This window comes from Chamaea fasciata, unplaced genomic scaffold, assembly GCF_029207755.1.
Source record: "Chamaea fasciata isolate MVZ Bird 193981 ecotype frontalis unplaced genomic scaffold, bChaFas1.0.hap1 SCAF_3, whole genome shotgun sequence".
Taxonomy (NCBI): domain Eukaryota; kingdom Metazoa; phylum Chordata; class Aves; order Passeriformes; family Sylviidae; genus Chamaea; species Chamaea fasciata.
In genome coordinates, this window is record NW_027094088.1 from 15975355 (window position 1) to 15990249 (window position 14895).

At 47.9% G+C, this 14895-nt stretch overlaps 1 protein-coding gene across 1 annotated transcript in view; it reads right to left on the bottom strand.

The window, feature by feature from the left end:
• GALNT14 (polypeptide N-acetylgalactosaminyltransferase 14) overlaps nucleotides 1–14895 on the bottom strand; it is a 92630-nt gene that overhangs the window by 5891 nt on the left and 71844 nt on the right. Inside the window, exons 9-13 of the mRNA XM_066178136.1 lie at nucleotides 14143–14246; nucleotides 9609–9735; nucleotides 6954–7046; nucleotides 5566–5649; nucleotides 3907–4051 (exon numbers count right to left, since the gene is read on the bottom strand). Coding sequence (XP_066034233.1) covers nucleotides 3907–4051; nucleotides 5566–5649; nucleotides 6954–7046; nucleotides 9609–9735; nucleotides 14143–14246 — 553 coding nt within the window. The remainder of the gene's footprint in view (nucleotides 1–3906; nucleotides 4052–5565; nucleotides 5650–6953; nucleotides 7047–9608; nucleotides 9736–14142; nucleotides 14247–14895) is intronic.

Consider the following 14895-nt stretch of genomic DNA (forward strand, 5'->3'; position numbering starts at 1 on the left):
CCAGCAACCCCCTTCCTCCAAAGCCTCAGGTAACACCAACCCCTCATCTGAGGCTTGTGACTGCTTCTCAAGGCTTTAGCATCATCTGAGCTGGCACCTGTCACTGTTACTCAGTGCTATTGTGAGTTGAGGAAATCATTTTCCAGAGCGACCTTTGGCTTGGCATAGCCTGGCTGACAGATGGAGCAAGGAGCCCCTCAGCCTGGGAAGGAGCAGTGCCATGGGAGCACAGTGCTCCGTGACAGCGAGGCCTCTGCTGCCCAGCGAGAGGCCAGCCGTGCCCTAAAGCAGGGTAGTAGCTACAGAAATGTGTTTCTGAAGAAGGGGGAACAATCTAATTATCCACTTATCTTCTTAAAATCCCAGGGAAGGACTTCCCAAGGCACGTGACTGCACGAGTCACCTAAGGATACCAAAGTGCTGCCCTCATCAAAGACCCTGGGATACAACTGGCACTTCCACACATCTCAGGAGAGGGAAAGCAAAGGACACGAGGTGCCCAGGACAACCTGGGTGCAGAGATGACACTGCTGCCCTTTTGCTCTGCTCCCACAGCTCCAGCCAGCCTACAGCCAGGGCAGGTCATGCCCATGGAGGAGAAGAATGAAGGCTTTTGAGGGGAGGAAGGTCAGAAGAAAATGTTTATGGCTGAGATGTCTCAGGAGGGTCACTTAGTTTGGATAGATGCTAAATGCTCTCCAAAAAAAAGTGCAGATCTAGTCAGCACACAGAGGACCTCAAGCCAACTGGGATGAGCATCAAAGCCACACCAGGCAGATCATCAGACTGCTTTTCTTTTCCAAGAAGGGTCAAGGTCATGCCACTCAAATGCAATGGCAGCCACTCAGCTGCAAAACCCAGGTATTTCAGGGTGCAGGCCCAGGAAATGGATGCTGCAGCCTTCCCCATTTCCTTGCTTGTCTGAAAGATGCCTAAGCTTTACATTCCTCCTGCAGCAACTGCTTACACATGTGTTATATCCAGGTCAAAGCATCTTCAGATTTTTTATCTGAAGTATGTCAGCTTTCCTGAAGCTGCTAATGACTTAAATAAATCCCAGTCAGATGTCTTTTCCAAACTCTCTGAACTAATACCAACTGACACTTGCTTTGAAAAAAAAACCCCAACTACTCACATCTTCATTAGATAGATAAGGACAAAATTATGATCAATTATTTTCCCTCAGATGCATTTCTCTCGTGAAAAACTAAATCAATCTGTTCATTTAGCAAATGAGATGCAACAAGGCATGGAGTGCCAAGGCTCCAGTGGGCAGGAGCACAGGCAGAGCTTGCTGTGCCCTGGGGATGGGCACTGCACAAACATCTCTGCCCATCACTAACTCAGGAGCCCCCTGACAGCTACCCTGGGGTCCTCAACCACCTCAAGATCCCTCTGAGAGCCACCTCAGGGGACAGAGCCCAGCCTGACCGCTGCCAGGCCTTCTGGAGAGGTAAGGGCCAAGTGGATCCCCAGGATGAGAAGACAGAGCTCTCCTACACAAAGGTGGGGGTCTTCTTGTGCCTCAGTGCCCCTTTCAGTAATTCAGAACCAACACCAGACACCATCAGGGAGGTTTTTTGAGACCTGCTAAGGATGTAAATCTGATTTCACCACTGAGTACTCGTATCATTCTACCCAAAGTATGGATGTAGCCAGAGGTCTCACAATACCCTTCCCCTACACTACAGGTAGAAAAACCTAAAGTAAAGAGCAATTGATTGCCATCTGACAGCTCCTGTGCCTCTCTCCTCAAACCATGGCAGCTCAAATCTTCTCACACTCAGTCCCAAGACTTCATGCATGTAAATGTTGGTAAAGGGCTGGGGCAGCCCAGCAGGGAGACAGCTACGGAAAGGCAATCAAAGCAACCAAATTACTGCTACTATAATAGTGATAATAAAGAATTTGAACAGCCAGGATATTTCCACGGTACTTACTGAATGCCATGAAAGCACAGCTTTGATTTAGCTAAGCCTATTTTTCACAAAATGAAGCTTAGGGTAAACAAGACGTGACTTCAGTATGTTTAAGGTGAATATTGCTCTATTCTGGTATAACAAATGCAAAACCAAGTAGCATTCAGGACTGCTGCATAATCAATCCTACACAGCCTGGTAACTGTAACACCCATGTCATCCACAAGTTCAGGTGGTCTTGTGGCAACTGAGCCATTAAAATTTAAGCTTCTATTCACAATAAAAGTTTAAATATCCTGCTTTAATCTGAACTACTCTCCATGGGTACAAGTAACAAAGATCTATCCTAGAAAGACACAGAAAGATAAAAAGGAAAAGCTTTTCTCTATTCCTGCTGTGTACGGAATGCAGCCATTCTGCAATCTGTTTGTAATGCATTTTTCCGTTCCTTTGCAGAGTTAGTCCTGGATGTGCACAAGAAATGGAGTTGCCATCCAGTGGGAAGTGTTGACCTATTGCAAACTGCTGCAGAATCAGAACAGGAAGATGAAAAGTTTACGGCGTGAAAAATTCCAAAAATTTACTGCACAGAAATGTCAAAACAAAATGGTTTTGGTGGGAATGAAACAATCCAACTTGTTGGCATGACATTTCTTGTTTTAAAATACCACATCAAATTGGTATTTCAGAAAGACCAATACTGTTTCATTTTCAAACACTAACTTGCAGCAGCATTTTTCATTCTGATTTTCCCAGATTTTTTTTAAAAACAGCCAATTCATTGGAAGTTGCTGTTGTCGTTAGAACATTTTTTCTTTCCTCTGCAGAGCTAGCCCTAAAAAACATGATGACCTTCTCTCATCAGCTTGCTTTCTCTGCTGTTTGTGTGAAAAGTCCATGTAGCAGTGGAAGAAAGAAAAACAATTCTGGAACATGGAAACCAGTGAAACCTTAAGAAGTGTAACTGTGTGACACTTGCAATTATATTAACTACATTTTCTGAACTGACTAATATTCAAGTAGTCATTGTTGATTTTGCCATGCTGTGAAACAGATATTAATTTCCTGCCTACAGACAGGCATGCAACTGCCTTTGAAAGAGATGCACATAATGACATGCTTTGTTTGCACACACAAAACAGGGATATTTAAAGCAGTCTTCCCAAGCTGGGCCTTTTATATGCACAGCTACCTGGTTTGAATATATAACCATGAGGGTTAAGGATGTACAGTTGAGTGGAAGCAAGCACAACACACCATTTCCTACTGAACTATTTCATGGCAACCATGGAGAAGCAAGGGATTGATATCCTCCCTGTTTTATAGATGGGAACACAGAACTACCTGACATGCCCAAAATCACAAAGGGAGCCTGAAGGTGAGTTTTGAAGCTGTGTGCATCTTCAGGGTCTTGCTCCAGAAACTCTGCTACAAGGCACATGTGCCTCCTCTTGGGCTCTAACATCTCCTAGGCTGTGCTTTTGAGAACATCATTCATACAGCTTTTTCTTGTCTCAGTGAGACTGAAAAAACTGAGATCGTCGTCATTAAATTCTCGCTAGTTTAATGGGCAATCCAATACTGAGAGAATGTAGACTATGAAGTTACAAATGCCACTGCAACTCAGTCCATTTTGAGAGATAACAGGCTGAGAGATGACAGGAAGTTACAATCCTCTTTACCTTTGATCTGTGCAGATGAGCAGCACGTGGTGCTCCTGGGCAGCAGGAAGAGCTCAGCACAGGCTCCCACAGAGATAAGGGGGACACACTGTCCTGTGGCTCCTGCACTGGTCCCTGCTGCTGCCCAGGGCCTCCAACAAGGTCAGGTGGAGTTGCCAGGGTTTAAGGACATGCTGCCTAAGGAAAGACACTGGCAGAACGTGTAAATCCTCCAACAGAGCTTTAGCAACCTTAAGAAATCATCTTGAAGCTGCCCCCACGGCTTCTTCCCATCCAGCATCACGGGGATACACAATACATCTTACCTGTGACTTTGGTACTGTGCCCTTGCTGCTGTTACAAGGATTTAAGCTCAGGATGGGGAGCTCTTGGTCTTCTGACTTGTGTGACTCCAGGCAGCTCTGCCTTTGCCTGATTATCCCAGTCTGATAGAGCGATTCTTCGGGAATTCTGTGGGAACAGCATAAAAACAAGATGGTACTGCTCCATGCACAGGGAGGCTCAGTGGGGTAAGGCTGCACCATTTCACCTTGAGAAAATGAGGTGTAGCAAGATCTACCACAATACTGGAACACTGAGAGCAGCACGTGGACAGGGATGCTGCAGAAGCAGCACTCCGAGATGGATGTCTGACCTTTTTAAGAGGAAAAAATAAATAAATGCACAGGCAAACAGGGGAGCCAGGAGTAGGCTGTGAGCAGGTTGAAGGTCAGCACTCAGCTTACAGGAGAGGGAAACTTTATAACAAACTGTCACAGAGCCCTGGCATTGGCCCACAAATGCTGATGTGCAATGCCACATGGCAAAAAAGAAAGAAAGAAAGAAAGAAAGAAAGAAAGAGAGAAAGAGAGAAAGAGAGGAAAGAGAGAAAGAGGAGAAAGAGAGAGAGAGAAGAGAAAGAGAGAAAGAGAGAAAGAGAGAAAGAGAGAAAGAGAGAAAGAAGAGAAAGAGAAGAAAGAGAGAAAGAGAGAAGAGAGAGAAGAGAGGAAGAGAGAAAGAGAGAAAGAGAGAACAGAGAGAAAGAGAGAAAGAGAGAAAGAGAGAAAGAGAGAAAGAGAGAAAGAGAGAAAGAGAGAGAGAAAGAGAGAGAGAGAGAGAGAGAGAGAGAGAGAGAGAGAGAGAGAGAGAAAGAAAGAAAGAAAGAAAGAAAGAAAGAAAGAAAGAAAGAAAGAAAGAAAGAAAATGGCTATAAATCATCATTTTCACACAGTGATTCTGCACTCAGCTATTGCATCAGCAGCTCCCTGAAGGCATCTCTAGAACTTTACCGTCCTTTCTGAGGATGGGTCCTGATAGGGATCGGGGGAATGAATGCAATGGTTTCTGGAATAAATTGGTGACTAAAAAATATCTGTGCAAAAGCAACGATATTTAGCAAAGCATTGGGCTAGAAGCAAGGCAGAGCCATCTGAATACAAGTCATAAAATCCTAGAGTGAATGGTTTCACAAAAGAGAAGCCCTGAACACCACAGAACAGTGTCGAAGGACTTAGAAATTAGGTGCTTGTTTAGTAAGCAGTAGTCATTAAGTACTGCAACACCCCAGCAGAGGTTATATGGTGGATTTTCTGCCTTGGGATACTTTCATGAGGAAAATTCCCTTATTACCCTACACAACCTGTTCCACAGCATGGTCAGGGCAATACCTAATGAATTCCTGAGAGCAAACGGGAATAACGGGTGCTTTGTCCCTCACTAGCCCTGCAGCAGAGCTTAGAGGAAGCAGATATCACAGACTATCCTGAGTTGGAATGGACCTCCAAGGATCTCCAAAGCCCTGCAGTATGTCACACTGTGAGCAAGATGTGTTTAAAGCCAGCACAGAATTCACTCTCCCCTTCTGTGAAGCACAAAGGAGGGGGTGCCTATGTCTCTGGGGCAGAAGAAAGCTCTTGTTGGGCAGGTGGGAGGGATGGGGCACCCCAGTGCCCTGCTGGACGCAGGTGGAGATCGCACATCCGTACCGAAGTTCGGGATAAACATTTTCCAGGTACCACTTGAAGCTGTGGCATTTCAACTTCTTCCGCAGCTCCACTCTGCTCTGGATGCTGTGGGAAGAAAATATCACAGAGATACGTCAATGGAAATGATCAAGATGAGACCCAAACACATCAAAAAGGGAGGCTGAGAGAAACCCATCAGAAATGCACAGACAGCAAACACCAGAGCATCAGCAGCTCTGGTTTCTCTCTGCATGAGCTTCAGCAGTTGTTTTGATCTCTTTCTCTTTGGAGGCCTCACTTGGTAAAACGGCATGATGACATACTGTCATTTTAACAAGGAGTCTGGAGCTGAAATGGTTCATGGAAGAGCAGAGTCATTTAAAAATGATTAGTAAAAAATGTATGCTGTCTACTATCCAATAACCCTTACCTGAATATATTAACATATTAGGAAATTAAAGTATGCTACTTGCTATTCTAAGTTACTCTTGGTTTACAGGACTACAGCAGACATTGATTTGCAAGAGCACCTGAACACACTGGTAAGACAGCAGAAGTTAATCACATAGTGAAATACTTTATTAATCAGGACAAAATTTCTGCTGAGGGACTGTGCTGTACAATGACATTTTCAAAACTCCAGCTCCTCCATGGGTCAGCCTCCACCTGTGGAGCTGTTATGATCTGGCTTTTATGGAATAGTCAGAAGCCTCCAGTACCTCCTTTTCACACCGGTCAACCTCTCTATATCCTACTACACTAAGCAGAGGACAGAGCTGCTACTTCATTCTGTGCTGATGGATGGGAGGAGCATATTAATTCACTGGAAACAGGGGAGTCACCAGGACTTCAACTTATTTATCCTGGAGATTGAAGAGTGGTCACAAGGAATTCAAGTTTGGATTCAGAACCCCCTGGAGTCTGAAGGAAACTTTCTAAGGCAAAGAGGAGCACGTGAAAATGAGAAATACAGTCCTCCTGACAGGGAGGCATTTCTGACTTCTCACAGAATGAATGGCAAACTCCCTGCACACAAACACTTGCTTCTTTCCAATAAAGCATCAGCAGCCCAAAAATTTGATGATTTTCTGCCTGTCAGCTGCCACCAACACCTCTGGACTCTCTCTGCCAAACTCCACTCTGGGATCAAAAGTAGTTCTACGTAATGCCAACGACAGGACAGAGGCAGAGGGGCTTCTCTCCCACCTGGGTTTGGTTCACTCCCTGGAATAACCCAGCACAGCATTTAAACTGGCTGCTTTATCCACCCCACTGCTGTAGCACGTGCCTATCATCAGTATTTTATCATCACTACAGAAACAATGCAGGCAGGTTTCCACAGCAGGGGATGTCTCTGGTAGCACCCACTGCAGCAGGTAGGGCACAGGCAGCAGAGGAAGAATCCTTACTTCCCAAAAGGCCTCCCCTGGGCTGCGGGCCGGGCGGCGTAGTAGTACTGCTTGAACTCGTCCATCCACACCTCCGCTGTGCGCTTGGTGTTCCTGAGGGGGGCAACGGGACACACTGAAACCAAGGTACCCTGCAAGGGGACATCTTCCAAAATGTACCAACTGACCCATCCTGCCCTCCTCCCACCCTCAGCTTGGTCTTCACCCAAGCTTCCTCTGAGCCAGCACATCCCTCACTACTAGATAAGGTACTCCTTCCTTCCTGTTACTCCAGGGACCAAACATGTCAGGCCAAATAAATAAAGCCTGGATGAGGAAGTCACCATTTCAAACTCAGCTGGATGCTTTTCATCCATCAGACCCAGAACTGAAGGTTGTCTTAAGCATCATCTCCAAGGCAGAAGTGCGTGGGGTTTTATTTAGTGGCCGGGATGGAGCTTTGGAAAGTTTGCTAAGGATTTGCAAATATTTGTTTCAATCCTGAATGGACTCCCCTGCTTTGGACTCCTGGATTTCACTGAGGCAAACCTCAGCATTCAAAACTTAAAAAGAAATCACCCCACCACGGTGCTGCAGCACAATGCCAGTCTCCCACAGCAGCCAGGTGTCTGCAGAAGGTTTCTGAACCTCAGCAAATCTTCCGTTGACTTCAGATGGCTCTAACTCGTCTTGCAAATAGATTTCTTGCTCCATGCCTATCTGCCTATCCCTGCCCACATCAGGGGAGTCCTCCAAACTCCTTCTCCAAGGCAGGCCAGTGCCTCCAAGTTATTGCTGCCACACCACTAAGCTGCAGGTGCTGTGGGAAGGCTCTGGATGCAGCCAAGTCCCAGGTGCTCAAAAAAGGATTATTTTGCACATGAAGCCAGCACTGGAGCCTGAGCTGTCTCTCACACTGAAGTACGGGCTCTGTGGAAAAACAATCAGTATCTGGCAGAAAGGTGGAGATATTTTTTGCTAACACCTCTATTTAAACAGAAGTGCTACAGAGCATCAGGTTGCCAGGAGCTGCTTCTCCTCTCAGTCTATACTCTGTAACATTAAGGCTGATAGATACCCTAAGGTTAATAACATCCCAGCTCCTGATGCCTACAGGTACATTTCTCCAGACTGATTTTCAGTTCCTTGCTGATTCATGGGCTTCCTCCTCTCTCTCTCTAAGGCAATAGTCTAAGTGCTCTCGCACAAGAGATGACTAAATCAGTGTCTACATCTGTACCTAGCCCTCCCCAGAAAGCTTTGTTTGGCTTCTCGATCTCATTCGAGTTTACAAGAAGCATGGGGATAAATGCCAAGCTCACACCCAGGCTTGACACAGACACCCCCCTAGTCCCCAGGGGCCTGTGCCCGACAGGGAGTCAGAAGAGCTGCACCCATTCCAGCTCCCCTTACTCCTCCTGCAGGTGATGCAATGCAGGCACCACCTTTCCACTCACGTTTGCAGCGACTCCAGCAGTGGAGATTTTGCCACATCCGAGGCCCCTCTGAAGTAGTCTTGTTTCACCACTGAAAGCAAGAACCTTCCTAGTGAGTCTCAAATTTGTGCTCTGCTCCTTGATGCCAGCAATGCCCTGTGCCTGTCACCGCCATCCCCCTCCTGATCCACACACTGTGTGGCTGGAAATCACACATTAGGTGTTAGTGAGAGGTATAATTTGCACTCCCCCTTGACTCAAGCAAAGGCTGAGGAAGCTGCAGAGAGCCTGGGTCAGCTGCAGTAACCCTGTGGCAGACACCTGGGTCTTCACAAATGCTACTGGCTCTTTCTAACAGTGGGAAACCCACACTAAAAGGAAAGCCTGGTGTGCAAGCACTCACAGCTGCAGGTTAGCTCAGAAACAACCCTGCATTTACTGTAAGTTCCCCCAGTGCTTTTCTCTGTCATTCACTTAAGCAACAACGTTCAGCCTCACATTCTGAAAATGGAGGAAATCCTTCCTGACCTCACTAGCTGCTCTGATCATCTTTCCCATGCCTATTCCCACTTCTGGATTTCCTCCTTCTTTGCCTGATGTTTCCAGGATCTTAGCACATTTCAGGCAGCCCTTTCAGTCCCTGATTCAGTCCGTGTTCCTGTGTGTGAGGAGAGGTGCCCTTCAGCTGGGATGCCCTGGCAGTCCCTTGGGTGCCCATGCCAGCCAGTGAAGCCCACTGCTGCCTCTGTTCAGGAGAGAGCACCAGCCTGGAGACAGAGCCACCCACTCCAGCAAGCTCTTTGGCCCCTATCCCAGGGAGGCACTGGGAACCAAATTTTCTGGTTCAGCTCAGCCCAACTAAGCCCTCAGCTAAGGTCACTGGCTACTGACAGACATTGCTGACAGCCTGATTTCAGGTCATTATAAATGTGTTCTGATGACCCCAAGGTCTAAACCATCTGATGTCCCAGAAGCCAGCGCTCAGAGATGTGCTGGGGCCATCCCTCCATTTCTGTGCTGACGAAAGCTACCATATCAGTGTCCTACTTCTGTCATATTCTCGACACTGGAGAAATCCTACGGGACAGTTGTATTGACTTACATTTTCTTCAGCTCAAGAAATTCCTACCCAAGGATATTTCAAAGTTTTCCAAACAAACTCCCCTGCCTGTCTTTTCTGCTCCTCCACTCCCTACAAGGCTGTTTCACAAAAAAAACAAAGCAAGTACAAATCACTTACTTAATATATGTATTGGCATTTCCCTCTGGAAAGACGTATGGATGTTTCTTTCGAAAGACGTGCCCAACACGGCTACAGGGGATGATTTCCAGGCTCCCTCCACACATCCACACACGGAAAGAGATTTCTGTAAGAGAAGCAGCTTCAGCACTTTGTTTTTCTGTCCTGGAGCAGTCTGAATCCTGGTGTTAGCTCTTACTTCATCCTCTGCTACATTTAACTAGGGTAAATCAATTACCAGACGGGCTTTCCTAGGCACAACGGCCTTAAAAGCACATTTCAAAGCTTCTTTGCAAGCTGTTTGAAGTCAGTGCACTTGAAACCTGCCTCTAGCACAGCAGGTGCTATCACAATGGTGAGCGTGAGACGGTAAGCAGGTCCCTTTTCATACGCTGCAGAATCTTCTTGCCAGTTTTGTGCCTCCCTTATTACTTCTGCACTGCCTGTTTCAGAGTCACTTCCCTCCAAAGGGCTGCCTAGTTCACCAGGAGAGGCTATGAATTCTCTCCATTAATGACTACAACTGTCATTATCTTTATGAACTCACCACTGACTCTGCAAAGTGAGCTGTGCATCCATCGCCAGTCCCAAAATGGACAGGAGCTTACCCTGCCCAGGTCCTCTGGGCCTTCAGTGCCAATGCTGCAATCAAATAAGGCACACACCTTCACACAAGCAAAGGTCAGTGGTGGGAGGGATTATCCCAAAAATCTGGAGAAGCTGTCAGTATTGGAAATGTCTCCCAGTCACTCCAAGCACTCTATGGCTGGCCCACGGGGCCCTTCTCAAGGAAAATGAGCCTGTGGCACAACTGATAGAAGTTATAAAACACTTGGCAGGGAGCTGGATGAGGTAGGAAGGGTAAGCAGAATGGCTGATCTAATGGGTCCATCTGGTCCTGATGCTTATGAAGCTATGAATCTGTAGCTCTATTGTCAGACAGTCATGCTCAGACAGAACTGGCGTGGAAAAGAAATGAAACTAAAATGAAAAGGATTCTGGAGTTCTTTGAATCCTATTTTATCATCTGTTGACAGTGCAGAGCTGTGTGTAGCAATTATCTACTTCAAAACTAGTAATTCCTTTTCACACATATCCCCCATTTAACTACAGAATTAAGACAGAAGAACATCCATTGTCTTTGCCAGTTTGTGCTCCCAGCAGTCCCCTCGTATATGCCAGCACAAAGATGACTTGTCCCCAGGTCGGATGCTGGCAAGACAAGCACCTGCGGCAGGAATTGGGCAGTGTGGACAGGACTCCTCCTCCTTCAAGGGCAGGCACTGCGGGCTTACAGAGCTTCCGGTCCTCCAAAAACAGCTCACAGCTTCAGGGAGTAAAGGCCCATTGGAGCCTGGAACTCCAAAGCCCTCTGAGCACACACAGCTCAGCCCTGAGCGACTGCAGAGGTGGGAGCCAGGTACATGTTGCCCCCATCCTGCTCCCACACCCACCTGCTCCAGAGCTGATGGAAATGGGAGGCTGACACAGCTGCAAAGCCTTCTTGCCTTGATGCCTGGGTCCAAAATCCAAGGCTTTGATCCCATCCCCAACAGCTGGCCCTGGCAGCAGGGACAAGCAATGGCAGGAGTGGGAAAGCACAGCAGGGAGCAGTGTTCCTTTCCAGAAATTCCCTCCCCTTCCCTTCACTGCCATGTTTACATGAAAGAGCTGCCAACAGCAGCTGGAGCCTCACCACTTTCCCCAGTGCTGGGTATTAAGAGGCCAATAAAATGTGCCCTTGTACCATGTCCTGGTGCTATATTGGGAGCAGCCTTAATCACAGCTGCAGAGAAATGAGATTATGGCAGGATGAGGCCACTCTAAGCTGCTGCTCTCAGTTCCCCTCGCACGTGGCTGTTGCTGTCACTTGTCTGTGTGACACAGCACTGGCCACTGCTGGCACTGCTGTGTCAGTCACAAGGGCACCCCACACAAGGGGTCAACCAGCTGAGCAGCTGTGGAGCACAGCGTGGCCACTGCAACCTGCCTTCCCCTGCTCTGGTCCTTCTGCTTGGCCTGGGAGAAGAGCAGCTCCCTGATGTGCTTAAAGGGAAAGAATCACACCATTCAGTCCTTGCTGGATCTTTTTAAAGCCAAATGAAGAGGTCAACTCTGTGTACTATGAACTGGAACGAGGACACAGCACACAGGAGATGCTGAGGAGTCCGAGCTCTCTGCTTCAGGCTAGTTGCACCCTGCAGAGCCTGCCCCAGGTACAGCAGAAACCATAAAAGCACAAGTTTCCACAGGGAGGGATCATGCATGGAGCCATCCATGGCAGGTAACAAACAAGATCTCTGGACAGGCAGCCAAGAGCTAAGTGCCCCAAGGGAAGGTAAACTGAAGCACCATCTAAAGCATGGTACAGGGTCAGCTCAGAGGAGCCAGGGGATCAGGAACCAACAGGGTGCTTCCCTTGACCCTCAAGAGAAGTTGCCAGTGCACATGTCCCCTCCAAGTGACCCCCATGAGGGGTGTGAGCAGTACATGTTGGGGTGCACAGGACTTGGCCTTAATTCAGCAAAATACCTCTAGCACTTATTGCTGGCCTGCAAGTCCTTCCTGCCATTACTCATCTACAGGGAATTCAGTAAATTTGAGACACGAAACAGCTACAGTGTCCTTGTGCTACTTTGGTTCTGCCTGAAGCCTCCAGGCCCCTCCAGCTGCCCCACCAATAACATCAAAGGCAGCAGTGCTGCCCCTCAGGACCAGAGTCCTGTACCCCCTCAGGATGAAGCTACCAAGAAGAGCATGGTTCACTGCAAGTGCCCCAAACAAACAGGTCAGCTCCTGCTGTCCATTCCCTGCCCAGAGCTGACCAAGGCCAGCAAGGTGCAAAGGAGAGATGGGACATGCTGCCCTCAACTGCTGCGCCTGCAGGAGATGGTGTTATGAGCCAGGCATGCTTCTGCTCCCAGGGCAATGGGTAAGATGGGATCTGCCCTGCTGCTGTGCAGACCAGCACTTTGTTGTTGCAATGTTAACCTTGATTTTGCTTTCCTTTGTCACACAAAGCCCTGGTACACCCTGCAGCACTGCCAGTGCATGTTTGGTCAGGACCAGCCTCCTGGGGCATAGCATTCCCAGTAAGGGAAACCTCTCCTCTGCAGGAGAGGCCATAACCAGGCATAAGGAGCACAATGCCTGCTGTTACAAGACATGGGACAAGCTGCCAGGGTGCAGCTTCCCCCGAAGAGCAGGCTGTCCTGTCACTGCTCATCTCCCAGGAGCAGCTCCTGCTGGCTGCTGTCAAAGACGAATGATGAGCACAGACAGCAGGTCAGGCACAGCACAGCAGTTCCTCTCCCGCTCTTCTCCTGTCTAGATCCCTTCTTGAATGCTTTGTTTGGGCTATTGATCCAGAAGGGGACGTGGGAGGGCTGCCACTTCCCTCCCAAGTTTCCTCACAGCCACCCCACTCAGACACCCCGGGTCAGTCCAGAGGCAAGATACCCGCCCGCAGAGAGAAAGCATGAAAGAGTGAGACTCCTACTGCATAATAAGATATAAATAAATAAAATATATCTAGAGGGACAAGGCATGTGAAGGAAACACCAGTGCCAGGCAGCGGATGGATGACTGCAAGGCAGCAGCATCTGCTCCCTTGGATGACTGACAGCACTGCTGTGTGTGTTAAGACACAAGAGCCTTCCTTCCTGGCTAGCCCCACTCCCCAGAGGTGCAAGCTATTAAAGCCAGGGTCTGACCTGTCTGCCTGACATCGAGTGCCTCCCCCTTCTTTCGTGGGTACAGTCTATTGTTCAGATCCACAGCATCACTGTAGCTTCAAAGGGAGAACAGCACAGCCCCATCCAGCTCTGCTTGACAAGGGGGTAAGGGGACAAGGGACAGGCTGTTACCTCTTTCATGTGTCCTCTCAAACGTGCTTGCAGGAGATTTCTTTATGTCCATCTTGTCCCATGATAAGGGCCAGAGGGGACAGAATTTAGGTCAGCTTAACCATTTTTTTGGTGCATGGAAAGTGATAGTATCACAGAGAACCAGGCAGCACTCAGCCACCCAGGGATACAGGAATGGATAAGCAGACCTGGTACTTTGTCACCTGTTTGCTGCAAGCTGATGGAGCTACAGTTTCGGGTACTCTGCAAACTCAAGGAGGGACTGATACCTCAGTTCATAGCTTGAAAATGCTGTCATTAATGGAATAAGACATATTCTTTGCTTTATTAAGGGAAAAATAAGATCAGGAAGGAATAGGAGGGTGCATGTAGTGTTCTCTCATCTGTTGGTACCACCAAAGCTGAAAACTGTGTGGCTGAAGGTATTTACCCACAAAAAATCAAAGCGGCAAGGAAGGCAGGCAGTCCCAAGTACCAACAATTGCCCACTTCCCATCATTGGTGGTTGCTGGATCTCTCACTCTCCTAAGACCACAACCTATGAATATAAATGAGGGAAACCACCCAGAACATTCAAAGGGAAGTGTGAAATGACCTTGTATGCATCTGGCATGACTCAGAAAGGGAAGCCAATGCAGCGAGGCATAGGAGGATGAAGAACAACTCACCAAAATTCTCCCCACCCCAGATGTCCATGGCACTGTCGTACTTCCCCAGGTGATTGAACCAGGCCTTGTCGATCACAAACAGCCCCCCAGCAATGATGGGTGTCCTGAAGAATGGACAAGGAGAAGAGGACACACTCTCATCAAACACTGCTGCAGAACGTGGATGCACAGAAGCAGCCCTTCCCTTTGCCTCCTCTTCCATGACCAGGACATTACCTATGTATCACCTTCTCACCAAGAAAAGGACCAAACACCTCAAAATGCATCTGAGCCCTTCTTTAAGCCGCCTTGGTGTTTTGCTGTCAATCATAAATTGCCTGGCACTTAATGACTGGCTAATGCACCCATCAGCACAACTCCTACAAGCCCAAAGTTCACAGCCCTGATTGTAGGCTTCAGCATCAAAAATGCACTTAGCACTTGGGGGTTATTCACTCAGACAGGCTTTTTGCCTGGAGCCAGCCTATTAAGAGCACCATTCCACCGGGGAGAGGAAGGCAGAGCCAATTCAGAAGGGCTTTTTAAAAGCCATCACTAGCTGTGTGATCTTTATTTCAAACCAGGGTTATTTTTCTTTCTTCGGATTAGCTAAAAAAACTGCACAGAGAAGGCCTGTGGGGGAGGGGAGAGGGCAGGCCCAGAAGATAGCTTGAGGAGATTTGCTGTTTGCTGGCACAAGTCCCATCTCCATTCAGTTGGAGACAGTGTTGATGCCTCAATCTAGGCTTGGGAGGAGCCGGGGTGACTGCTGTG